Source organism: Mixophyes fleayi, chromosome 3, assembly GCF_038048845.1.
Source record: "Mixophyes fleayi isolate aMixFle1 chromosome 3, aMixFle1.hap1, whole genome shotgun sequence".
Taxonomy (NCBI): domain Eukaryota; kingdom Metazoa; phylum Chordata; class Amphibia; order Anura; family Limnodynastidae; genus Mixophyes; species Mixophyes fleayi.
In genome coordinates, this window is record NC_134404.1 from 171,473,089 (window position 1) to 171,499,861 (window position 26,773).

Genomic DNA, 26,773 nt, shown 5'->3' on the forward strand with positions numbered 1-26,773 from the left:
ACCTCTGCTCCGCTGAATAAGTTTTTATTTGAATAGGCAACAATGTGGTAATAATCCACTCTGTTGTGGTATGTCAATTTTTTTTAGATTTTTTTTTTTTCTTGTAAAGCTGCCATGAGACACAAAATGTTTGTGTGTGTATATAATTTGCCATAAGTTATTTATAAGTGATCCGGTTTTCCGATTGATGCTGACACACACGTTACAATAATAAATAAATATATACACATACATACATACATACATACATACATACATACATACAGAGAGAGAGATAAATTTGTTGTATGTGTGAGTGTCTGCATCAATTGGAAAACAGCTGAAGTTGGAAAGATGGCTAGCTATCCCTTTCATAGCTGAAAAGGTATAATCTACGTTCCCTGTGTTTTAAATGGATTTTGAATGGCACATTATTCGGGTCATTGTGATCAACTGAGGTGGAAAGGGGTTGGATATTTTTTTATATGCGCTGCAGCAGTGCGAGAGTAGAAAAGAGATAGGTAAGTGAGAGGAGGAACTAAAGGAGAAAATGACACATAAGGTTTAAAATTATAAGGGTAGAGATTTATTGGTATTAAATATATAATATATTCAAACAGATGTGTTCGTCATGGGTTTGGATTGGAGGGGTGGCAGTTGGGCAAATGCCATGTTTTCCCCTGTCAGACTATTTATTTTCTCTTCGCATAAAAAGTAAAAATTACTGTCAGCTTACACTGCTTGCCAGTCCTCTTGGGTTTCGGTGCGGTACTCCATCTCTCCTGAGTTTTCCCAAATAGCTGACAGCCCATTCTGTCACTGACGGCTGGTATGGTTCCTGGCCTACACTGAAGTTTAGTCCAGGGGATAAATCTATTAAACAGTGATTTTTGCAAGTTGCCAATATTCTGCGAGTTTGACAGCTAAGTCGTTTTAAATTTAGCTGTCAAACTTGCCATATATCGGCGACTGCAAAAAGTGCCGTTTAATACATTTACCCCCAGGACTGAAAATTGCTCCACTTCAGTCATCAACCACATAAGCCAAAAGGCATATAGTTGTTGCTAGTGGGGCTGACTGGGGGAGAGGGGAAGAGGTTCAGTATACAAGGGGGAAAAACAGGATTTATACTTACGATAAATCTCTCTCTGAGTCCATCTGGGGGACACTGCTTAACCATGGGGTTGAGTAGGGAGGGGAGAAGTCTGGCACCTAAAGAGTTAACTTTTTTCCTGGTAACAGAATATCCTCCCCCACCAAATCCCCACATACCTCAGTTTGATTACCAAAGCCCTAGGACGAGAGGCCAATCAACCAAGATACACCACTCAACAGAGGGGGGAGTGGAGAGAAAAGTAAAACAACGAAAAAGGGGGGGGACCGCAGTGTCCCCCAGATGGACTCAGAGAAAGAGATTTATTGTAAGTATAAATCCTGTTTTCTCTTTCATCCATCTGGGGGACACTGCTTAACCATAGGGACTTACTAAAGCAATCCCTCTGAAGGGTGGGACCGCTCTGATCTCCTCGCATGTAGAACACTACGGCCAAAGGAGGCGTCCCCAGGCGCAAATGCATTAAATTGGTAGAATTTCATAAAGGTATGGACCGAGGACCAGGTGGCTGCCCTGCACAGCTGGTCCACTGTGGCTCCATTCCGTGCTGCCCAAGACGCCCCAACCGAACGGGTAGAATGGGCAACAATACGTTTGGCACAGGGAGATTAATACGGACATAAGCCTCCCTGATAGTTAGGGTAAGCCATCTGGCAATAGTTTGCTTAGATGCTGGCCATCCCTGCTTGGAAAAGTCAAATAATACAAATAGAGAATCTGTCTTGCGTATCTTTGCAGATCTCTTAACATATATACGTAATGCCCTCACTACGTCCAAACATTTATTTGTTTTTGTTCCAGGAGTCTGAGGCTCCTCTCTGAACACTGGAACAACTATTTCCTGATTAATATGGAAACCTGAGACCACCTTAGGGAGAAAGGACGGAATAGTCCTTAAAACTGCTCTGTCCTCATGAAAAACCAGATAAGGTTCTTTGCAGGATAACGCTCCCAGCTCAGAGACCCTTCTGGCCGAGGCGATAGCAAGCAGGAAGACTGTCTTCCAGATTAAGAACCGCCACTCTGCTGACAGTAGAGGTTCAAAGGGAGGCTCCTGCAACATGCTAAGGACCAGATTAAGATCCCATGGTTCCGCAGGATGTACGTAGGGCGGCTGGATGTGAAGCACTCCTTGTAGAAAAGTCTTAACATCCGGAAGCTCCGCCAGCCGTCTGTGGAAATACACTGACAAAGCTGATACCTGAACCTTTAAGGATCCTAGCTTAAGCCCTGCCTCTAAACCACACTGTAGGAAGGCGAGAAATCTAGCCAGACCAAAAGATTTAGAATTGTAAGACCTCTTCTTACACCATTTTATATATACATGCCAGATGCAGTGGTATATCCTGGCTTCCTGGCATTCAGGAGAGTGCCTATTACACCCCCCGAGAACCCTCTCGCTCTCCACAGACTGGATTCAAAAGCTCTGCCATTAAATTCAGCCGGTTCAGACTTTGATGCAAGAATGGTCCCAGAGTCAGCAGATCTCTTCGTAGCCCTACTGGAGTTACCAGAAAGACTGGTCGATCCCCCTGTCTGACCCTCCAAAGGACCCTGGGGGGCAGGTACCTGAAGCCCCAAGGCATTGTTAGGACGTCCACTGCACCTGCCAGTGGATCTCTTGTTCTTGCGCAGAACTCTGGGACTTTCCTGCCTTTTGTTCGGTTGTTCTCCAACAACCACCAGCTGAGGACTTACTTCCTCCACTGGTACTGCGAACAAAGGAAGGCCCCTGCCTGCTTCCTCCGAATGTCCCACCAAAGACATATGGGGTGGATCCATGCGCAGGGTAGGGTCACGATAGATGTCACCATCTTTCCTAGCAGCTTGAAAGACCTGGGTACTGACAGCTTCTTGTCTGACAGGACCCTGCCTATCCACTCCATCAAGGACCTTAACCTGTCCTGTGTAGGAAACACTCTGCTGCGTGGTAAGTCCCTTAACAGTCCTAAGAAACTCATTCTTGGACAAGGGATCCTCTGTGACCCTATTATACTCCAGAGGTTCAGCCTTAGACTGGACGACCACTCTGGCTTTTGCACCACGAATGGGTTTGACTAAAACCCTTTCCTTCTCTGGTACCTCAAAGCCTGTATAGCTTTGTTTAAATGAAGCAAATCGACAGCCATGAGCTCTTTCTGACTTGACTAAGGACAGCGAGGTAATTCGGTTAACAAAAACTTGAGACGAGCTGGCCCCATGAATTCTATCATGATATCCTGGACCTACCCGTCCGCCGAGGACTTTGTCCACCGCTGGGCGAACCCAAGCAGCCGTCCTCCCACCCCACCCTTTGCAACCAGAGGCCGGGTGGTAGTCATGCTGCTGGTCTATCTGGCAGCTTGGCGGAAGAAGCCCTTCCAGCTGCAGAGGGCAAAGGATGACCTTCCTCTACGGGACTGTCTCCTGGTTTCCACGGCCCCTGAACTGGTAATCTGGCCTCTGCCAGACCCGCCCCCGTAAAAAGGCTGTCTGAAAGAGCTAAACCTAGGCTTAGCCCTAGGTTTTGGAGTATTCACAGGCAAGGACGTCTTCTTACCCCCTGAAGCCTGTAAAATCCAGGAGTCCAACTCTGGACCAAATAGCATCCCACCAGTATACGGGATGGATTCTAACGACTTTGTAGACTCTGAATCCGCATTCCAAGTCCTTAACCATAACGCCCTTCTAGCTACTACAGCTGTAGCAGAAATAGACGAGGACATGGAGGCCGAATTGTGGGCCGCTTCATATACGTAGCCTGCTGCCTCCTTCAGCTGCATGGCCAGGGGTAGTAGATCTGAATCCTGCAGAGCGGACTCTAACTGCCCTGCCCAGGCTTCCATAGCCCTAGCTACCCAGGTAGAAGACAATGCTGGTCTGAGGCTTGTACCGGCGGCCAAAAACACCGACTTCAGCAGGGATTCTAATTTACGGTCGGTCGTGTCCTGTAAGGCCGCTGACCCAGGTACAGGTAGTGTGGTCTGGCGAACCAATCTCGCCACAGGCGCATCCACCTTCGCCACCTGTTCCCAACGGGTCATATCCTCCTCTTGAAGAGGATATAACGCGCCAACCTTCTTTGGCATGGAGAACCTTTTATCTAAATATTTTCAAGAGGCCTCTACAATATCTCTCAACTCAGCTGAGGGAGGGAACCTGACCACCTGTTTAGAAGCTTTTTTAAAGAGAGAGCGGTCTAAGGACTTCGTCTCCTCTACTTCAACAAATCCCAGGGTCTGACAAACTGTTTTAACCAGATCGTCCGTACCCTGGTGTCTAGAGTTTCCTTCTGACTCTATTATGGACAAGTCTGAATCGTCCAACCATTCCCCTTCCTCCTCTGAGGAACTCTCAGAGTCAGACACTGACCACAGCGCCTTAGCTGGTCTACGTCTTTTAATACTACGTTTATGTCTGGGATTCTCCAGTAGTTTCTTTAAGTCGGTCCAGGCCTTTAGCCACTACTGACCAACCCACCTCTCCTATCTGGGATACCCCTAGGAGGGACGGGGAGGGAATTAATCCGACCCCTGGGGAAAATGACTCCTCTGTCATCCCTCCTGTTATACCCTGAGAAGCCACTGATGTAGATGGGATCTCTACTGGTTTAGATAACAGTTTTACAAGGGTATTAACCCCTTGTGACAAGGTAGCCGCCCATTCGGGAGGCTCTACCGTCAGAATGGAGCTGTCTTTAGGCTGTAGTTTCACAGGAGCCACAGTGCAAGCAGCACAGAGCCCCCCCTGATCCAGCCGTTCACCTGTTAATTTAACATTACATTTTGAACAGACAATATGTTTGGTACGTGTTGTTTTACTTTTATCTGCCATCATAAGAAAAGAAAAACTGAATCACGTCTCATATGCACACACACTTCTCCAATAATTATCAGGAAATACAGATTAGGTTATTTAACATATCATAGTATTTCTGATTAAATAAGACCGGTTTGGAGAGCTTTATAGTTTTCCTTAAACAACAGTTCTCTCAACACATCATTGTCTTATAATACACATGCATACATAGAAGAAACAAAGTGATATTTAGCGGGGAAGATATGTGTCAACAGTGCACTTCTCTCCAAATGACTGCTGCATCTGTCCTCCTTTTGAACTTTGGCGCCAAAAGGGATCTTCCACGTGCTCACTCAGCAGGGGGGGGAAGAGGCGTTCCTCAAACACATTCCCCTACCACTGGAATTTCCTGTGTTTTTTCATTAACAGCGATTTCCTCTTTTTGTTCTAGGGGAAATCCTGTTAGAATGTGTTCCCCGCACAGCGCTATCACTAGCGTGCCATCCTTTAAGTACCCCCTACCATCCTATAGGAGGAGGGGACTTGGTATGCTCCAGCTGGCTTCCGGGGAACGGCAGCAGTAATGGCGCTTTCTGCCTAATGGCAGCGCCCGTCCTGCTATCAGCGGGGCGAGTCTCTTGTCGACTGCTTCCCGCTGTGAGAAGCGCTTTACCTCCTCTGTCTGCGGGGCCGCCCCCAGCTGACTGGCGCTTCTCCCACGAGTCAGCTCTGTTGCAAACAGAGCCTCTCGCTGCTATCAACAAAAAAATCTGAAAAGCAAAGAAAAACCTATTAGCAGTGAACAGCGTTCACTGTGGAGCTCTTCTGATGCGCAGCCCTTTTCCTAGGGCACCCAATTCAAACTGAGGTATGTGGGGAATTGGTGGGGGGGATATGCTGTCAGCAGGAAGAAAGTTAACTCTTTAGGTGCCAGACTCCTCCCCTCCCTACTCAACCCAATGGTTAAGCAGTGTCCCCCAGATGGATGAAAGAGAGAGAACCTTTGAGAGTCAGTAGCGCTCTAGGCTGAGCACCAGTTGTGGATCTGTGCATTACACTAGGTCAGGACTGGACAAATCCCAGTTGCCAGGTCAGGTTTTGTAGCCTAGATGGCTTTACTTTGTCCAGTCCTCACCATGTATAAAGTAATTATGCCACCAATTCTGCCTCCCACTTTTTTTTTTTTTTATTATTGTGCTATTGGATCTCACAAGAAAATACTGCATCATGATGTATTGATATAATGACAGGGGCATTCACTTTGTGACAGAACTGTTTAGACTGCTGAAATAGTGTTTCATTATGATCTTCTACCTCTAATCACCTTTTTTGCTTTCTCTCCTCCTGTCTGGTTTCTGACAGAAGTTTTGCAGGGGACATTGAACTTTTGCAATTAAATCCACTTCTCTATTTACATTTGTGTATTTTTAAGTATGTTCTAGTGTGTTTTTATTCCTAAAATTATTCATAGTGCAAGAATTACAGTAATAACAAATGTGGATGGCTTATGATTTACATATACAAATTAGGACATCAAAATAACAAACAAAATTTTTGCATCTCTGAAGTTAATATAACCTCTTCCTACAGCTCAATATATTAACCCTTAAGATGACCATAAAACAAGGCCTCTAAAGACAACATGATGAATTTTCAAGATCTTTATGGTAAGTGTTCAAATCAAAACTTAATAACCAGTCAAATGGCAACATAGTTGATGTTCCTTTTTAAATTTTTAGTATTTCCCAACAATGAATGGTCATGGGAAGTTCTTAGAAAATAGAAAAATAGATTGTTGCTTTGTTTGACAGATTTAAAAGCTTTGAACTTTTATATAGCACCTCCGCATTTAATTTTTTGTCTGGTTCATGTGGAGGAGACACACTGTTGATGCAAAAGCACAAAGCATAATACCATTCAGGCTCTTTCATACTATTCAATTATTCTTTGCCACTTAATAAAATGCCTTTTCATTGCAGCTTCCCCTGCTAAAAGTGACGCCAGTTCAGTTGATATATACGATGGATTGGACATAGACAATTTAACAGGTAATTTATTCAATTTCCTACTTTTACTTTGTTTCCATAGAAGAAATAACCAGTGTTTGTATTGGGGTATACCATGCTGTTTGTTGGGATACGTCTGGAACAGGTTAGATATGCATAGTACTTAATTTCATCCATGGATTAAACAATTTTAAAACATTTTACATTTATGGTGGTGTTTTTTATGTATTGTGCTTTCTTAACACATCAGATTTTTATTTATTTTTTATTTAATTTTCACTCATCGTATTTCTCTATCATCCTTGGGGAATACTGAAATCATGGGTATAAAGAGGCATTTTAAAAATAATGTGCTCTGTTTAATGGCTGCAGGTGTCTTTTAAAACCTAATTGACATGTTTCCCTATATAGTACAGGGTCCGTCACTTTGCTTTGTGTCTGTTTAGCATTCCACTTTCAGCTTGTCATTGTGCACTTTAGCTGTCCTCCATTTTTCACCTCATCTTAATGTCTCTTAAGGGGATTGCATCCAGGGCTGTAACTGGGAATAGGGCATCAGTGCTTTTACATGTTCCAGGTTCCACTCTAAATTGTCTAGTGGTGGAGGTCCAGCAGCCACATTTGCCGTTGGGGAGGTTTCTGCTGAAATGGCTCAACTTACCTCAACAAGATCTTGTTGAGACCTCATGCTCCCTGGAAAGGATGATGCATTCTGCCTCCAGAACTAGATCGCAGAAGTGCTAAACGTCTGCTGCTTTTCGGTCTTGGGAGGTTTCACATTGGGGACTTCTCCCAACAGGAAGGTGTGATGTGGAAATACTCTGACCCTGAAGTTTCCTTCTGCCCTAACGAGGGCTCTTACAGCAAGCCGGGAGTAGTGGATTTAGTGCGAACTTTCTGGCAAACACTAAATATTCAGGACAGTGCAGACAGAGATTCCTGACAATTTCGTGAAAGAAAGAAGAAAATTACTATTCTTCATCCTTGGTTGGAAGACTTAGGGACCAAGCCTGACTGTAGGTTTAAGGTTTCTGGCAGCCTCCAGGGACTATTAATAGTTTTCTGTACCTCCTCCCCCTCTATATCCTTCTGTAAAGGCCTTCAGTTTAGTTTAAATGCCCAGCAAGATGGGTAATTTTTTCCTTTTATCTTACTAATTTTATTTTTTTAATTGTAACGGAGTTGCCTCTGTGGTCACTGATGTCCGCTATGGCTGTGTGTTGTTCAAATCATGTATCAAAAGTACCGAGGTGGTGTGTCGTGAATGCCTAAGCTCCCGTAAACTAGTATAATATCTTCAATTACATATATACTCTGTATACTGGATGGAATGTCTTGCATATCTACATCAATTATTGATGTCATTGGTGTTCTGTTCCTTGAGACACAATATACTAAATAACTCTCCGGCATTCATATATTGAATTTGTACAAAAATACAAATTGAAAATAGTTGTTCATTCATATAACATGTATTCTAAGTTTCAGCCATATACTTGTCACGATAGTAAAATAAGCCAGCACATATCTGCTCACAACTAAAAAATACAGACTATGGAACACCATTATAGTCCCTTGTGAAAACAACTGTTTCACAAATATCTGTTTCATTCATACAAACGCAGATCTATCGTATGTGGAGCAGTGTTGATATTCATTCAAAGAAACAGTGCTGACAGGTGTAACAATGGGGATATATTTCACTATATCATCAAATGTTTTTGAATTTAATGAGACAATCTTTGTTTTCAGAGGAGTCAGCTAAACAATCTAGTCCATCAAGAGACTGCTTGGATTTATATGAGGAAATTATAACCGAGGAAGGAACTGCTAAAGAAGCTTCATTCAATGATGTATGTATTGTCTGGAGAGGCACATTCAGGGTGTGCAAGTAATGTACAGTAAGGACATGCACATTTTAAGTGAGTTGATTGTTCTGTTTATTTTCTATGTTTTTTTTCTCCTACTTTTTTTCTATTTTAATTTTAGTTGAGTTCAGAATATCAGAAGTGCCAGAGACAAATGAAACAACTGATTATCAAGCTGAAGGAAATGCAGTCTATGGTAAAGTAGTAATACAAGTGACATTAAGATAATTCAATTTTGTAGATCAAATTTTTTAAGTTTTGTCTATCCCAAATCTATACAAAAAGTTGTTTTAATAGAGGCCAACACTCGGGTATATGATCTCCACTATCCAGTTATGTCCTGTTTTGTTCCTCTGGTCTTCCAGCACCTGGAGGCCTTTGAATATGTGATGATTTCAGTGACGACCGTACATAAGGAACCCAAACTAGCTACTGCTCTGAAGGATGGTGAAATGCTTAGTAGGGAAGCATGCACTTGAGTGTAGTGACTTCTATGCTATATCTCTTTTTGCTTTGCCTGACACAAAAATAGTCAAGAGTTACAAGAGCTTGGCCACTTTAAATTTAATGGCAAACCCTTTTCTCCTCCCCTTCTCTACCTCATTGACTGCCTCAGACTTTTTCAGTGGCAACCGGAGCTGTGCACCTGTTCTTCGGCTGCCTATGGCGGGCTCTGAACCTTTAGTATCTTTTTTTTTTTTTGCTATTTTAATTTTGAATATACGTCCCTCATGGGGATGCCTGGAGCGGGCTGTGGAAGTGCAGAGATCGCCACCTCCTTCTGCCTATAGCCACTCCCAGTATGGGGTCACTTCCGGCAGCCACTGCCTTCTCATGCCATCCAGTGCTGGCATGAAGAGGCATTTTTCTACTATGGCCAATGCCTGTTCCAGGTGCCACTCTAAATTCCCCGTTGTCCAGTCTGGGTTGCACACCTTATGAACAGCGTGCCTGCTAGAGGACCAGCGGCCATACTCGCCGGTAGGGGCACCTGCTGATTTGGCAGAGCCAGTCTGGGCAAAATCTTTGGACCTGGCAATTTTGAAGCTCTCGCAGGTTGTCGCATGTTTTAAGGAGCAGTGCAGAGACTGTCCACCCTTCCCTCAGTAGCCACAGTCGGAGACCCTTACCTTTAAGCCTGTCTACAGCGCTGATGGTGTTTGCCAAGATTATGGCAGTCATGAGATACAGTGTGGATGACTGTCTCTACCGATCTGCTGATCAAAGTGGACTCTTCAACCTTGCTTCAAGCCCATGTGCAGGAGACGTGCCAGACCTTGCAATCTCATAGTTGGAATATCAGCTACAAGATATCCAGTCTGATTCCTTTCCAGAAATTGGTATTCTTGAGACTCCTGTTTGAAACTTGTCAGCAGAGGGTTAAGTCCATGTAAAAATCCTTTTTACATGGCAATTGCTCCATTGGGGTTGAGGGGCAAAGACCATAACATGTGTCTCCCTTTCACCACTTGTGACTGGGAACTGGTTACAATAGACGCCAAGCTTCAAGGCTGGGGAGCAGTTCCCTTCATTTCTGCTTTCAGGATCTTTTGTGCTCTGAAAAAGTCAGAGCTCACAATTAATGTGCTGAAGCTCAGTGCAGTTTCAACTCCCTGGTCGGCTCGTCTGTTACTGCGAGGATGGGCCATAATGGTTTCGTCGGAAATGCCATGGCGGTTGCGTACCTAAATCTTTAGGGAGGCATCATGGTTGCCTGGGCCATGAAAAACCAGCATGGTCATGCAAAACTCCAGTCATAGCAGTGTAGAGAACTGGGAAAAACACTTCCTCTGCAGGCAGGCCCTTCATCCCAGGAATAGTCCATTCACCCAGAAGCCTTTCAGCGGCTGGAGGGGTGAACTAGATTTTGGCATGATGGCATCTCTGTTGAACCATAAGGTGGAGCAATACAGTCCCAGGACAAGGGACACTTAGGCATTGTTGACCTTTTCCGTCTGGTAGCAATGCTTCCACCATTGCTGGATAAGGTAAAAAGAACGAGCGTTCTGGTGACTCTAGACTGGCCAAGAAGGTTATGGAACATGGACCTTCTCTGACGGGCCCTTCTGTGGAGTCTCTTTCTAAGATCAAATCTGCTAAGCCAGGGTCCTTTATTTTTTTTATTTTTTTGCACCATAGTTTACACCTATTGGTTTTAACAGAGTGGCTGTTGAAGCCATGATCCCTAAGGCCAAGGGCTTCCCAGAGTTGTAGGTCAGGGCCAGTAAGTGGGTTTTGGTCAGGAACAATCGCAGGTTTTGGGAGTCCTACATCTCCTGGTGCGAAGAGAAAGGGTTTCATACCTCTTCATGAGACTTTGCTCCTTGAAGGTCCAGATGTTAGCCTTATCAGTTGTTTTTCATAGAGAACTAGTACTTTTTCCAGTGGTGCAAACCTACTTACAGGGAGTGATGCATGTGATGGCAGCCTCTATGCCATCAATCCAATTTTTGCCACATTACATTCATTTTATTGGTATAACAAATTACTGAAATAAATTGTGATGCTTGAATTGACTACTGCTGCTTGACGCTATTTCAAAGCCTTACACCTGTATTATTTCTGCTTTATCTCCTCTATTATAGAACACCAGCTTGCAAAATGAAAATCTGTGTTTAAAAAAGAATATATCTGCTCTTATGAAAACTGCAAGAGTAGAAATTACACGTAAAGAAGAAGAGATCAACAGGCTGAGTCAGAGGTATTGATAATTCTCAATGATGTCGTTTATTGGGAGTTTGTTCAGTATACATGTAAGTGCACGACAGTTCATTTTCAAACACTGCTAATACCAAGCATGCATTACAGTGTTTTTAAATGTATAAAAATGTTGTGAAACGCTTCATAGAAGATTCTTTACTTATGTGCCCAATATGAGTGAATTGAGTCACAGCTTTGTTACTGTGATTTATTGAAGGTCCAGAACATATGGGGTAACTTGGCAATATCTTGTCTTTCAATTTTTTAAACATCTATTAATGACGTTCAGACACTGCAGAATCCAATACAATTTGCATTAAATGTAAAAACTCCTCAAATGCATCCAGCCTATCAAACTACTTTTATCATCTACAGGGACATACTTGGTCTCTGTTTTGGGGTTTTTTCTTTTCATTCATGCAGCATGACAAAACTGGTTTTAAGAAGGGATGCTTATATCTTTTCAGAATTGTATGTTGTGTTGAAACAATCCTACAGTGCATTTGAAAATACTTTGGAATGTTTTTTGTTTCTTTTATGCAGGTTGTTTGGTCCTGGAAACACTCGCTATGTTAAGCCTCTTCCGTTGCTGTTACAGAGTGTGAATAAAACCAAATTAAAAGATGCTGTAACCCCTAAACTCTCAAGAGATATGGACAGTATAGGAAAAGAAGTGAAACCCCAAGAAACGTCCTCTAAAGACGCATCATTAAGCTCTAAAACAAAATTAAAAGATGATGTAACCCCTGAACTCACAAGAGATATGGACAGTATAAGAAAGGAATTGAAACCCCAAGAAACTTTCTCTATAGATGCATCTTTAAGCTCTAAAACCAAATTAAAAGATGATCTAACCCCTGAACTCACAAGAGATATGGACAGTATAAGAAAAGAAGTGAAACCCCAAGAAACTTTCTCTAAAGACGCATCATTAAGCTCTAAAACAAAATTAAAAGATGATGTAACGCCTAAGCGTACAAGAGATATGGACAGTATAAGAAAAGAAGTGAAACCCCAAGAAACTTTCTCTAAAGACGCATCATTAAGCTCTAAAACCAAATTAAAAGCTGATGTAACCCCTGAACTCACAAGAGATATGGACAGTATAAGAAAAGAAGTAAAACCCCAAGAAACGTCCTCTAAAGACGCATCATTAAGATCTAAAACCAAATTAAAAGATGATGTAACGCCTAAGCGTACAAGAGATATGGACAGTATAAGAAAGGAATTGAAACCCCAAGAAACGTCCTCTAAAGATGCATCATTAAGTTCTTCTCCTAGAAAGCTTTCTGAAAAGGTGATGGAATGTGTGGAAGAGAGCTCATCATGTTACCCAAAAATAACCCCATATGACCAGCAGTGCAAAGAAAGTGCTCAATACCAGTCACAAATGCTGTCTTTAGGGCACAATACAGATGTGGATAAGAGAAACAAAAAAGAAATGGACTCTGGGGATCAAAATACAGATCGAAGACAGAGAAAGGAAGGGCACAGTTCTAGCGTTGGCAGTTCAACAAATGAAAATTCTGATGTAAAAGAAAAGACATGGCCTCTTCCAAAATGTGGAAAAAGCGAAGTATATCAAATTATAAAAAATTCAAAATCGGATGTCAATTATGAAACAGACAGTCGTAAACACAATTCAAACTCTCAGGAAAAATTGAGCGCTACAAAAGAAACACAGCTGAGAGATCCACCTAATTCTAAAGAAAAACATATAAAAACATATGAAAAATCATGCAGAAGGGAGTCCACTGCATATGCAAGGGAGAAAAACATAGAATATAGGCTTAGAGGAGCTGAAAAGGATGATGAGCCGCGAAGGTCAAAAAGAACGCATTTTTCAAATGTAAAGGATGATAGTTATCAAAAGTCCCCAACTTTTGAAAAAAATGATTGCAAAAGGAGCAGTGATGCTGGAAGAAGAGACAAACGCTCTTCAGACTACAGCGAATACAAACATGGAATCAAAGACTCAAAACCTAGCAAGAGCGACATTAATATATCCTTAACCAAAAATAAACCTAATCATGAAAACAAAAGTGAGAAGCCTGACTCGGGTAGAAGAGGGGATGAAAAGAAACGGTCTAGAGATGAGTACGATAGAAGTAGAAATGACCGGAAGCACAGAGCGCACCAGAAGGGAGAAATGGAAATACACAAATCTTCAAGTAAAGATAAATGTGAAGATCTGCTTCACAAAGCAAATAAGTCAATAAACTCTGAAAAAAATGTATTTAAGCAAAAAGACAACAGCCCTCAAAAGGACTTGAAGCTGTCATTTATGGAGACTCTTAATTTGACCCTCTCTCCTGCTAAAAAGAAATCTCTTGACAAAGACCCAATGATCTCTGTCTTCAACATAGAATGTGATGTCAATGAGGAAAAACTTACTACAGATTTATCTTCCAAAGTGTGTGTGCGCATTGAAAATGCTGCAAATTCTGAAAAGTGTTTAAATAGCCCTAAACAAACTGATTCAAGGCACAATGATCCTGTGTCCATGGAAGAGATGCTTGTCAAAACTGTGCCTTTAGATGACTCTAAATTAGAGTCTATATCTGAATCGGTTGTAGAGAATATGGTGTGTCAGCAGGAACCAGCAGCTTCAACACTTGATGACAACAATGCAGCACTGGCAAAGCTAACACTAGAAGATCAACAGGTTATTGAACTGGATGCAGTGGACTCTGAAGAGCTAGACACGTGTAGTACTGTAGATGGATCAGATTTTATTGACCTTGATGCCTTTATAGAAATTGACAAGTGTAGTGGTAGCGAAAGTCCTAATTCAGAAAAGCTTAATATTTCTACACCCGCTGAACATGTTAGAGATGAAGGTGTCTTGGAACAATCTTGTGAAGATGTTGACAACAAGACAAGTGACTTCAAACCAAATATAACCGAAACCACAAAAGGTATATGTGAATCATCAAATAATGATCTTGTAAATTTAAGCACAAAAGGAGTTGATTGTAAGCAGTGTTTCCATGATGAAGGCTCAGTTATGAGTATTGACTTAAATTTCATAAGACTTATTCCAAAAGTCATCAGCCCACTGAGAAGCCCAGTCCAGTCCTTAGCGCATCTGCATACAACTGAGCGCACAGCCAAGGCTTCTGTAGTGAGCATTTTATATAGAGGTACTAATAATTATAGACTTGTATTCTCCTCAAAATAGCTGTAGTTTTGCATGCGTACATGATTTTAGAATGATTTTAATTCTGTATTTTGTTTCCTAATGTTTCCGCTATAGTGCATTCACTTAGTTTTCATGTCTAATCTGCAAAAGCACCCGTTCTATAGCTAAATGTATTTTGTTGCCATGCTTGTAATTCAGATTATATTACCTTGTTACAAAGTCTCTAAAATGCAGGTAAAAAACAAAGTATATGTTGAGCAGATTTATGTAACGTTAATATAAGTTGAACATAGACCACTGATTTTAAGCGATCAGCTGAGATCTTGTTTGAGATATCCTCTTCCTTCATTATATCATATGATCCACACTTTGGATTTTATGATATGATTTCTGGTCATGGATGTTGATTTCAGCTCCCTGAGCTGCGAGCTGAAATCCAGTGAGTAAATTACCGTATTAACGGTATTTACACGCAGGATTACCGTAATAACGGTAATATTCTTCGAGCGCAGGATTTTCAGCGATCCCGCCGTCAATTGAATACCCCCCTATGGGGCATATTCAATTGACGGCGGGATCGCCGAAAATACCGCGCTCAAAAAATATTACAGTTATTACGGTAATCCTGCGCTGGAAAACCGTTAATATGGTAATTTACTCGCTGGATTTGCTGCGAGCTGAAATCCGGCGAGATATTACCGTATTAGCGGTAATATTTTTTGAGCGCAGAATTTTTGCCGATCCCGCCGTCAATTGAATATGCCCATATGACTGTCAACGTTTTGGTGTCGACAATTTCACTGTCGACTTTTCAACTACATCCGCTCCCACCTATAGTACCCACAGTATTTCGCAATTACAACTGTCCCAATCTCCACTCTGAGCCATTGTTGCTCCTCTTGTCTTGGCTTACTCTCCAACTGGAAGAAGATACAGTTGTCTTGAGAGGGTCTGCATTTACCTTGTATGTTCCTGTTTTTATGTATGTCCTATATTTTTTTCTACTGTTTGCCTCTGCGCAGCACTGTGGCACATTACAAATCAAAAATAATAATGGAAGCTCTTCAGTGCAGCTCTGTTGAAGAGCTATGGCTGCTTGTAGTGCTTTTTTTGCTGCTGGGAAATTTGTTCATTTTGATGTGTGCTGGCTTTTAGGTTCCGGAAAGTTGGTGAGATTCATCTTCATGTTGTATGTCCGGCGAATGTTATAATAAGGTTAGGTATAATTATCATTTAAGATTAAGGCCCCTGTTAGAAAGATATTAAAATTTTAAATGGGCCATGGGAGTCAATAGCAACAAAAAGACAAGGTAACAAGAGTTCAAGTGCAGTAGTGACAGAAGCATAGTCTGATATTTCAGCAGTGCTGTTAGAAGTAAGATTTCAATTTAGAGAATTGATTTAAAAGCAGAAAAGGGGTTAGCTATTTTTGGAAACCAAAGGAAAAGCTTTATGAAGTAAATTGGCATTGATAGAGAATGATGTGTAATAGTAGTGAGGAATGAGTCTCATAAAATGGTTTTGTAACCAAAAATTAGATTATGACCACATGGACTGATGCTGCCAATCGGCCACCATGACATTGCAGTTGTTTTGGAGGGACACACCAATTTCACACTTTATGCGCAGCCTTCCAGTCTGTGGATGGCATGCCATGTGCACCAGGGGGCTTTGGCCCCGACTTGGCAGATCCAGCCTGGTCTTGGTCAGTAGCAATTTCTGTGGCTGTGATTGTCCGGTTTGTGCGTTCCCAACCAGTTGGCGGTCCTTCCCCAATTTCCCCTGCCTCTGCGAGAAGTGTAGCAGATTCCGTTCCTGGTTCAATGGGCCAGGATCTGGCTGGAGCTGTGGTCGCGGACTGAGGAGCCGGCCTGGGTCCGAGGTCTAGCGGCTTAAGTACAGGGATTGGTATCTGTTTCCTTAGTAGAGAGGATGTTGAAATCCACTATGCCGTATTTCACCCGTAAGGGCAGGCAGATGGCAGCACCCAGACGGTAAATTAGTCAGATTCTGACTGTTCTTCCCAGGAGGAGGGCAAAGTATTTGTGGAGTCGGATGTAGAAAATTCCGTTTTTGTGGAGGGAGTTGCTCCTGACCGTCATGGGGTGGAGAAATTGATACGAGCTGTGCGCCAGGAGCTGGACATTCCTGAGGCAAGTCTCTGGGACTGCAGATCCTCCTCTCTGTGAATGGTGGTCAAAGAGTTTGCTTTTTCTTTTTTTTTTCTTCCCAATTGGAGGATTTGTTGGATGAGCCCTTGTAGTCACCGGATCGGAATTTCTAGGTGTCTCGTTTGCTGCAGTCTTGTTATCCATTTCCTTCTGAGGGTCTCGCTAAATGGGAAGTGCCTCCTCGTTTATTGCCGGGAAGGGCAGTGAAAATAGTTGGACAATGCCACAGTGGTGGCATTGCTCAAACACCAGGGCAGCACCAGGAGTCCTTCAACCAGGCGAGAGACACACAAGATATTTCTGTAGGCCAAATTTCAAGTTCGGGCTGTCGTGACAATTTTCCTTCCAGCGGTAGAAAATTGGGATGCAGGCTCTTCATCCCTGTGAATGGTCCTTCCATTCTGAGGTGTTTCGCAACTTGGTGGACAAGTGGCTATCAACCAGACATCAACATAATGTTAATGTCAAGGACAGTTTTATTATCTTGGTTTAAAACATTGAGTTTTAACAGTGTGGCTGGGGAAGCAATGATTCTTCGATCTAAGGGTTTGTCTTGCTGCTTAGTGCAAACCAAGTTCCGCCAAAATCCATAATCATGTCTGTAGGATATTTATTGCTTGGTGTGGGAAGAAGGGGTGCCCTACCTTTTCTTTACAATTGTCCAGGTTGCTTGTAGGATGGGCTGGATGATGGTTTGCACCTTAGTTTGCGAAGGGTCAGGTGTCTGCTCTTTCTGTTGCCTTTTTCAAAGAAGACACTGATGCCAGATACAAACTTTCTTACATCGGGGTGCTTCATGTGCATCTTCCGTATGATCCTCCAGTAGCGCCTTGGGATTTGATCTTAATATTCAATGCTTTAGTAGAAGAGTTTCAGAGATCGCACCATCACCTGTTATTTTTCATGAGGATCAGGCGGTTCTTCAAGCCAAGCCTTCATTCTTTCCTAAAGTGGTGTCCAGATTCCACATATATCAGGACATTGTCGTTCCTGCCCTGACCAAATGTCTATCGTCGGAGGACAAGATTTCTATTTGTTTTCTGGATGTGGTACGAGCTTGTGCGTATGGCTGTAATCTGTCAGATTTATGGTGCAGCTGCACTGCCTGTTCCAGATAATCTTAGGGCTCACTCCACAAGGTTGGTGAGGAGTGCTTCCTGGGTGGCACGGCGCCTCGACTGAACAGCTGTGTCACACGTTTACTCTGTTTTACGGGTTTCATTTGTTTGCATCAAGGGTTGCCTGTTTTGGGAGAAAGGGGCTTTGCTCCATTTCTGAGCGTTCCCATTGTGATGGCTTTTGGACATCCCCAATGTACCTGGTGTTCCCCAATTGAATGCGGGGAAAAATAGTATTTTTATACTTGCATAAAATCAGTTTCTTATAGTTCATGGGAGCCCCTGGGCACCCATCCTTAAAGCTATGATTTCTTCTTTTGTGTGACATGTTGGGGGGGGTGGTTTGTTTGCGAGGATGATGTTTTCCTCTTTCTCTGTTGTTTTTTATCTCTCTGTCTCCTGTTCTGTGGGGCTTGGTTAAACATAAACTAAAGCCTAAAGAGGAAGGAGGGGTGGCCAGTTTATTTTTTGGCCATTAGTGCTACTAATTGAGCAACTTTTTTTTCGGGTACACAGCTTTTTAACAAAAAAAATAAGACATGATTGAAGCCATCTGTTTTATTTAACAAATTAAGAAAGTCTTATTTATATGAATACACTAATAACTGTATGATAAAACGCCAAAGGTTTGAAAGTCCTAAATATATGATTTCCTCTTTTTATTGACCTAACACAGAACATTGCTACATCATGATATGGTGATAGTAACATATTATGTTCTGTGTTGTACTACCAATTTTTGTATGCGACTTCAAGCTTGTTGTGACTGGAGGAGGATTTAATGTTACAAAATGTTAATGTTTTTCTTGTATTTGATCCTTCTTTTAGAGATGCCACCAGATGTAAACACAGGCACTTCCTGTTTTTCGTTGTCCATGGAATTGAACAAGGAGAATTGTGAACCGGTTATAAAGGCAAATTTGGGCTCTGATTTTCCTATAGAGATTTCTTCTGATGAAGTGGAGGAAGGGGAGATTGTAAGTGAAGAGGAACTGATAAGTGAACAAGCACTTCAGTCCATAAGTAGCCCGAGTCAAACAGATCCTGACAAAGAGGCAACTGTAAGTAAGATCCCGTCAAAACCGAATAGCGAGCTAATATCTTTGGCCAAAGCAAAATCGCCAAAACAGCCAGCTCCTAAAATTAAGAAAAAAGATAGAAACTGCATGAAAACAAAGTTATCAGCGTTGCCAAGTACCAAACGAAACAAGCTAACTGCAGACTCGTGCCTTGAAGGGGTTTTAAAAATCATTCCTCCATCAAGTATACAAGATGTGTTACAGATGCTGCGAATTATAAGAAAGCATATAAGAAAAAAATATATGAAATTTAAGATACAGTTTTCACTTACCCAATTTCATCGTGTAATTGAAGCAGCAACGTTGTGTTTTATAACTCTGGTGAGCAACCTGGATTGGTCCAATTTATGTTCCTCTCCACAGCGATTGCAAAACAAACTGTGTAAGCACATTGAGTTCAGGCTGAAGCAGTTGAAAAAGAATGGGATTGTAGATCGGATATTTGAACAACGTCTCATAGATATGAAGAAACGACTATGGAAATTTGTAGAAGAGCAACTTGATTCTTTGTTTGATACCCTTAAGGCAGTGACTTTAAAACTTTGTGACAAAGCCAAAATAGAATGTGATCATGATGAGCAAAAAACGAACACTGCGTCCTGTGCAAGAACCCAAAAATCTCTCAAAAATTCTCAAAAAAGCAGCAAACTTAAGAATAAAGCCTGCCTAACAAAGACCGTATCTGTGCCATGTCTAAGACCACTGGAATTTTTTAGTCAAACAAATGTTTCAAATACTAAACCACAAAGTGTTGATGTCCGCAATGTTGAGAAAAACTTCTCGATAGATTCAACAAGGGTTAATTGTGAATCTGAGCATGGTATTACACCTTGTAAAAACATAAGCCCAACATCAAATTATTCCCCACATTCTCCTGGCAAGCCTATAAGTTCTACCAGACTTCAGAAAGGTCAGCAAAGTTCCACTGGTTTATCCTTTAATTTGGTGAGCGATGATCACATGGGTGACATTTTTAAAAGCTTGCTGCATGATTCTGACCAATTAGAACTTCACAACCTGCAGGAAGATTGGGTGTTGGGAACGCCAGAAAAAACATGCTCATCAAGTCAGAAATATGAAACTGTAGATTCCATGACCGAGAATAAAACTCCAATAAAGGCACATTTTTCCTGGTCTTCCATTTCCCCTCCACATATGAAAACATTACCTAGACTTGAGACTGTACTTAACCCGGATGTTTTTGATGAAAGCTGTTTGCTGGAGATACCTACCAGTGCCTCTTCAGGCAAGAGCATAGCGAGTTCTGATGATAGACTTAAATCTTACTCTTCTGTTCTTCTAGAAGACCTGGCAGTGTCTCTAACTGTTCCTTCCCCTTTGAAATCCGATTCTCATCTTAGTTTTCTTAGACCAGTTTGTGATCCTGAATCCATATTAGAAGTTAATGCACATTGCAATGAAGATGCTCTCCTTGATGAAGAGGATGCAATTGAACAGGATATACATTTAACTTTAGATTCTGACAACTCCAGCACTGGTTCCTTGGAAAATGCAGGTGAACCTGGTAGCTTCCAATGCCATCCAAGTGAACCCATGCAAGCGGTTATAATGGAGAAATCGAATGACCACTTCATTGTTAAAATAAGACGTGCTGTATCTTCTTGCTCCCCATTCTCAGAATGCTCTTCCGTAGAAGTGACTGATAACGCTACCTCAGAACAATTTCATTGTGTAGAAAGTAGCGAACTATGTGAAAATGTACAAAGGGAGATTACAGACATGAAAACTTCGGCAGACACAAAGTCACGTAGTAGTTCCATAGCTCTCTGTTCTGTTGACTCCAGCTTCTCTGAAGTGGAAAACAGAGTGGAATCATTGACATGTTTCCTACCAGATGACAAAAGTCCATCTGAAACAAAGGAATCTGTATTTAAATCACCTGAAATTATAAATCAAAACTTTGCATGCACTTTAGAAACTACATCTGAAATTGAAGTAACGGATGCAAGTTATGCAGAAAAAGGTCAAATAGATAACTATGAGAGTATAACAAGTTATACAGAAAGGACAATTAGTAGCCCAGTTACCTGTGCAGATGGTTCGCCTGTGAAAACTCCTGATGCTAACTGTATGGATTTTGACTTAAACAAAAAGAAAAGGAAATTGTCAAATGAGGAACTTTCAGCAAAACGGCAAAAATGTTCATCTCTATCTGATACCAAAGCTAAAAGTAAAACTCCTCGGCATAGTAAAGCCAAAGATGAAGGCAAGCGGTTGGTAATGGAGAAGTCCAACAAAAAGCACAAAAGAGCAGTCAGTGATGGCGCTCTAAACTCTAAGCACTCCCCAAGTAGTCTATCTGCAAAGAATGTCATTAAAAAGAAAGGAGAAGTGGTTGTTTCTTGGACAAGGTGAATAGTTCAAATGTTTTCATTTTGTGTTTAATACTTATGTACATTTACTTAAACTTGTGAAAAGGCCACTGGACTCCAATCGAAATCTGTTATTTTTTTTACTGTAGTTTTAGAAACCTACAATGAATGTCTGTCTCATTTCTAGTGGCGATGCTACATTTTCCTTTGAGGGCATTTATGAAAATTGTTCTACTAGAGTGTTTTACATTTGTGGTTCTCACATTTGCAGTGTTTACATATGTTGACAGTAATCTGCAAATGTGCAGGCTGTAAAGGTCCCAGAGCTCCCAAAATGAATACAATAGCTACTTCTGTATTGCTTTTACAGTTTAACAGTAGAAACTGGAATCGCACTTAAAAATTATGAAATCCGACAACAGATCTGGGCCTCCTAGCAGCATTCGGAGACCTTTCACACATACTCTCGGCACTTTAGCAAATGCCCTCCTACCACCACTGCTCCTCAGTTACATAGAAACCAGATACAGTTCTCCATTAGAAGTGCAGCGCATGACTGCTTTACACCCTTTGGTGTTAGACTGGAAGTGATGAGCTAGAGATGGGTCTGTCTGTGAATGTAACTTTACACCCAGCTGTGCTTCTATTCGAAACTCTGCACATACAAAAGACTAAGATCAGAGCAGTTTATTTCGACGAGATGTCCGTTTAAATGCATATGTACATTTATGTTTAAGAATGTCCCAATGTCCATTTATTTGACTTTTATTATTTTTATTTATTTTTTGTAAAAAAAAAAAAAATGTTCTGCAAATAAGTTTTGCTTTACAACTTTCACAAATTGATTAAAGAGCATAAGTAAGATACTTTGATGTGAACAACATTTCAACACCATTTTGGTTAACAATATTATAAACCGCACCTAATTTATTGTAAGCGGTCCTAATATTTCTGTACACCAACAGCTGTCTAATCCTGTAGATAAAGATTTGTTATGTGTTCGACAGAGATGAAGATCGTGCAATTCTACTGGAATGTCAAAAGCTTGGCCCGACTGAAAAGACCTTTCTTGCCTTATCGTCAAAGATGAATAAATATCCATATCAGGTGTGTACGGAATAACCCTTAATGTGTGTATCCATACAAACCCTGTCTGTTTTTTTGTAAAATAATGTAAGATTATGTATATACTCCCCTGAGCTTTTGTTGTCTTACAATTAATGATAGACACAGGATTGAGGGGTTGGAGTGGTAGGGGCAAATAAGCTGCAATGTATTCTCCAGTAGGCTGCCGCGGTGTCCAGGACAGATGGGAGTTAAGCCTTTGATACTAAAGGAAGGTTTGTAAAGTGTTTATAGTTATGATTTAATGGTCCTGCTAATCTTTATGCTAGTATCATACCTGTGTTTCTCAATACTGGTATTTTTTTTTCCCAACAAAACAAAGCTTTCACCATTTTTCGCAAACCCATTTAGTGTGGCATGTTCTTTCCAATGGGCGATACAGTTTCCATGTCGCACCTAAATGCTTTCTAGCACTTCAGCTGTTTGTTCACATGTATGCAAGAATTCATGCATCTTGTGTCACTAAAAGAGCTTCTGTATCTCTTGTTTTGCTCACTGGATAAACTCAAGACTCTAAAACGGCCTTCTCTATTCAGCCTAATGTATGAAAAATGAATCTAATTGTAGAGATGCTTATTTGTACTCTGCAAATAGAATGTGTAATAGTCATAGGCATCTAAGTTGTGTTTTTTTTTTTATTTGTATAAACTTAATTTTTAACATTTATTACAGGTGGAAGAGAGGTTCCGTCAGTTAATGAAGTTGTTCAAGAAGAGCAAAAACTGCAGCAGCTGAAATGCTCCATGTTTGTAATATACAGTTCCTACTTCCTGGACAAAGATGAAGGTGTACACTGACCTGACAACCTGCACAAGCATCTCTAGTTCTGATGTTTTACCTAAAATCTAGTTCTAATTTTCTACAGTCTTATTTGCCTTTTCATATGTCTTTATTATTTTCTAGTTTTGTCAATCTCTATAAATGGCTGTTAATGAAATATTAGATACAACTAGATTCTTAACTGTTGGTTCCTGGATTCACTAAAATGTAATATTTCTAGTTATTAATGTGCCTTCTAGTTAAAATGTAAAATTTTTGACTTTATAACAGATACAGATCTCTAAACTAGAGTTCCCTTATGTGCCATTTGAAGCACTTCATCACACTTTTTAAATAAATTTGATAGCATAAAGGTCCTTTATTGGACCCTTGTTGAAAATAGGTTACAGTTACATGCAGTTAATTATTAATGAAACCACTTGCACATGATTAAACAAGAGTAGTTTTATTTTGAAAAGAAAAGTAGGAATAAAATGGCTTTTTCAAGAGCAGTACTGATGCTTTAAAATACAAGTTAGTCCACAATGGGAAAGGTGTCTTGGGACACTTCAATCATTAGGAATGTTGGAATAGCATGGATATTTTAAGCTTTTACACAGTGGAAGTCCTTTTGTAAACTTATGAGCTCAGCCTTCATTTCTGACCACTTTTCTATGGGACACAATGTGCATTTTATCTTGGTGTTCAGAAAATTACATTAAAAAAATATCTTTTTGTTCTCCTAACACTTTGAAAAGACTAGCCCTCATTTAAGAGTACATGTGCTTTTCTGAAGTTTTAAATATATTCTAAATGTCTTTTTTCACCAGTGAGTCCTAACTCCAGTAGTGGAGTTCATAGAATCTATACCAGTAGTTCCTATAAACAGCTTCATTCAGTATAGTGTCATTTACTAAAATGTGCCGTAACCAATTCGCTATGATCAATCTAATGCAAGTTAGACATTGAAAGCAAATGTTTTATATTTTTGTTTTGTACATTTGCACTCTGTAATTGATTTTCTCTGACTTATTGACTCTCACTAATTATGTGCAGTTTGTCAGTTCAACCCAAATTTGTGCATGACCTAGTTTTGGAGTATAGAATATTAAAAGGGCACACTCCTGGCTAAATCACATCTAATATTAGCCATTTGGATTGGGGATGGCAGCAGTAATGTGTACCTGGCCACGTCACTTGCGTAGACGTGAGCTGATCACGTGACTATTATCGGTCTTCAAATAGGTGTAATCTGCTACTGCCCAGCATCCTGGCCGATCACATTAAATTATGATAAATCAGCTGGGGCTATCCATCTTTTTGTAACTACTCTCTTTCTCTATTCTTATAACCAACAACAACAAAAAAATAGATATGTGCAGGATGTGAGTTTTGGTTGGCTTACCACACCAAATGCAAAAATAATTACTTTAGATTTGCATATTCAGGCTAGGATTTGTTTGATAGGTAACCATTAAAATGTATATTGAAGTATTTAAATGGCAGTGTTTGCTAACAGACATATTTTCAGACATATTAACATAGAATATTAATATTTTTACCATTTCTGTTCTTTAAGATTAAGGACCATTGATTTTCAACTCTATGTACCTACAGCAAACTATTATAATTATAATTAAATAATGCCACCATACTTACATGTAATTATATGAAAGGAAGTTTAATATGTGTGGTTTTTTTTAAACGCCAGTTTCCACCATTTACACCTCTATTGAATAGTACCCATATAGGCAAATGCACATTTAGTATATGCTCTTGTTTCTATTTGCAAATTGAATGGTATGTACATGAAAGCGAATTGCTCTTCTGTTCCATAGCTACAGCAATTTTGTTTTCTTTGTCCTCACTCACAATACTAGATCTTCAGATTTTTCTAATGTCCTCTTCAGTCTTGACTTGAATTTCTCCTGTTATATAAATGTGAATTTCACTTGTAGAGTTAATTTGCTATTGTAAATAAATGTACAGATTCATGGTTTATGTTCATGTACACTTTTGTATGTATATTGTAATGAAATATTTTTTTTTCTTTTTTATTGTACAGACCGAAGCCATTTATTTTGTATAAACCTGTTTGCACACATTACATGCAATGTAAGAATATATGTACAGTTGTTGGGGCTTTTCTGAATCCTTTTGTCTTGGATTATTTTGAATAATCAGTGATTTGTTTATTTTTATTCCACAGCTTTAAGAATTCTATATTTTACATCCTGAAAGTGAACCTAAACTTTAAGGAGTGATAAATCTGAGGTTGTACCCATGTCATTTGTGATCGTTCATTCTGGTATAGATGCAAACAAAGTGCTGTCGGGTCAGGGAAGCCATTTGTTGCTGGTTTACTTCTATAGTTGAAGTGATACATTTTCAGGGAGTATAAGGGTTTGGAGATTTGTGCTGGTATGAAGGAGTGAGTTCCATAGGTTAGGTAAAGCGAAGTTCTGGAAGTATGACTCGGAGGAACTGGCTCAAGCTTAAGGGAGAAGGAACTTGCAAAGTGGAGGTGGGATTTGGGTCATTACAGATGAAAAGTGACTGTCAAGGCCTAAATCAAAATTAGGATTTTGAATTGTATTCTGTGAATAATAGGCAGTGTGTGTTGTGTGCAAAGTAATTCATATCATATCACTAAGCTAACCCTGCCTCCTGCCATCATGTCACTTAGGGCAGATGGTCAAAGTTACAGTGCCCATCATTGCGACACAGTGATCATTATGCTGTAGGTTTGAAGTGCCAGTGTAAAAGCAGGGCTGTCTCAATTTCTAAAGGGGTACCAAGCCCACAGATAATGGGGATTCCAGAGGTTAAGGAAAGGGACATAGCAGGGCCAGGGCTTTTTTTGGAACTCAAATGTTGGAATTCTCAGCTAAATTCTTGAATTGTAAGGTCATAGTGAAGTTTTATTATACTTATAAAAATCGTTACTACTTCACAGATTTTCTCCATATATATTATGATGGAAATCTAGAGTGATGAACTTTATCCCCAATTAACATGTTGATAATGGAGGTGGGTGGGCTTTGTGCTATATGCTCCTTAGTATGGTAGACAAGTGCTGCAGTCCTGTACCCACAACACTCCAGCTCCAATTAAGTGGCTAGGTGCTGTTATTTATGGTTCCTGGTTACTAAGTCACTGTACATAGCTCTTTAAGTGAAAACTATGTACAGCTCAGTTCGGAAGCCTAGACTCTCAAAACAGACTCATTGGGGGGTATTCAATTGTTGCCGTTAACGCGCTAAAACAAAAAAACGAGCGCTCTAAAAATATTAGCGTTAATACGGTAATTAATCGCTAAATTTCATCTCGCAGCTCCCTGACCTGCGAGATGAAATTCAGAGAGTAAACTACCGTATTAACGGTATTTACGCGCATATTACCGTATGAACGCTAATATTTTTAGAGCGCTCGTTTTTTTTTGTTTTAGCGTGTTAAAAGCAACAATTGAATACCCCCCATTGGGGCATATTCAATTCACTGTGGAAACGCCGAAAATCTTGCGATCCGTGCACGCTATTGCGGGAAAAACAGTTAATACGGTAATTTACTCACTGGATTTCAGCTCGCAGCTCCCTGAGAAG

At 40.6% G+C, this 26,773-nt stretch overlaps 1 protein-coding gene across 2 annotated transcripts in view; it reads left to right on the forward strand.

The window, feature by feature from the left end:
* The window catches only part of CASP8AP2 (caspase 8 associated protein 2), a 29,720-nt gene extending 4,397 nt beyond the window's left edge, over positions 1–25,323 (forward strand). Inside the window, exons 3-11 of one of the 2 annotated variants that reach the window (XM_075202781.1) lie at positions 6,461–6,537; positions 6,850–6,918; positions 8,629–8,729; positions 8,866–8,940; positions 11,330–11,445; positions 11,988–14,587; positions 18,704–21,326; positions 22,295–22,394; positions 23,085–25,323. In XM_075202781.1, coding sequence (XP_075058882.1) covers positions 6,513–6,537; positions 6,850–6,918; positions 8,629–8,729; positions 8,866–8,940; positions 11,330–11,445; positions 11,988–14,587; positions 18,704–21,326; positions 22,295–22,394; positions 23,085–23,147 — 5,772 coding nt within the window. In that variant the 5' untranslated portion in view covers positions 6,461–6,512 and the 3' untranslated portion in view covers positions 23,148–25,323. The remainder of the gene's footprint in view (positions 1–6,460; positions 6,538–6,849; positions 6,919–8,628; positions 8,730–8,865; positions 8,941–11,329; positions 11,446–11,987; positions 14,588–18,703; positions 21,327–22,294; positions 22,395–23,084) is intronic. The other variant, XM_075202782.1, reaches the window with a different exon arrangement.
* Positions 25,324–26,773: the final 1,450 nt, after the last annotated feature.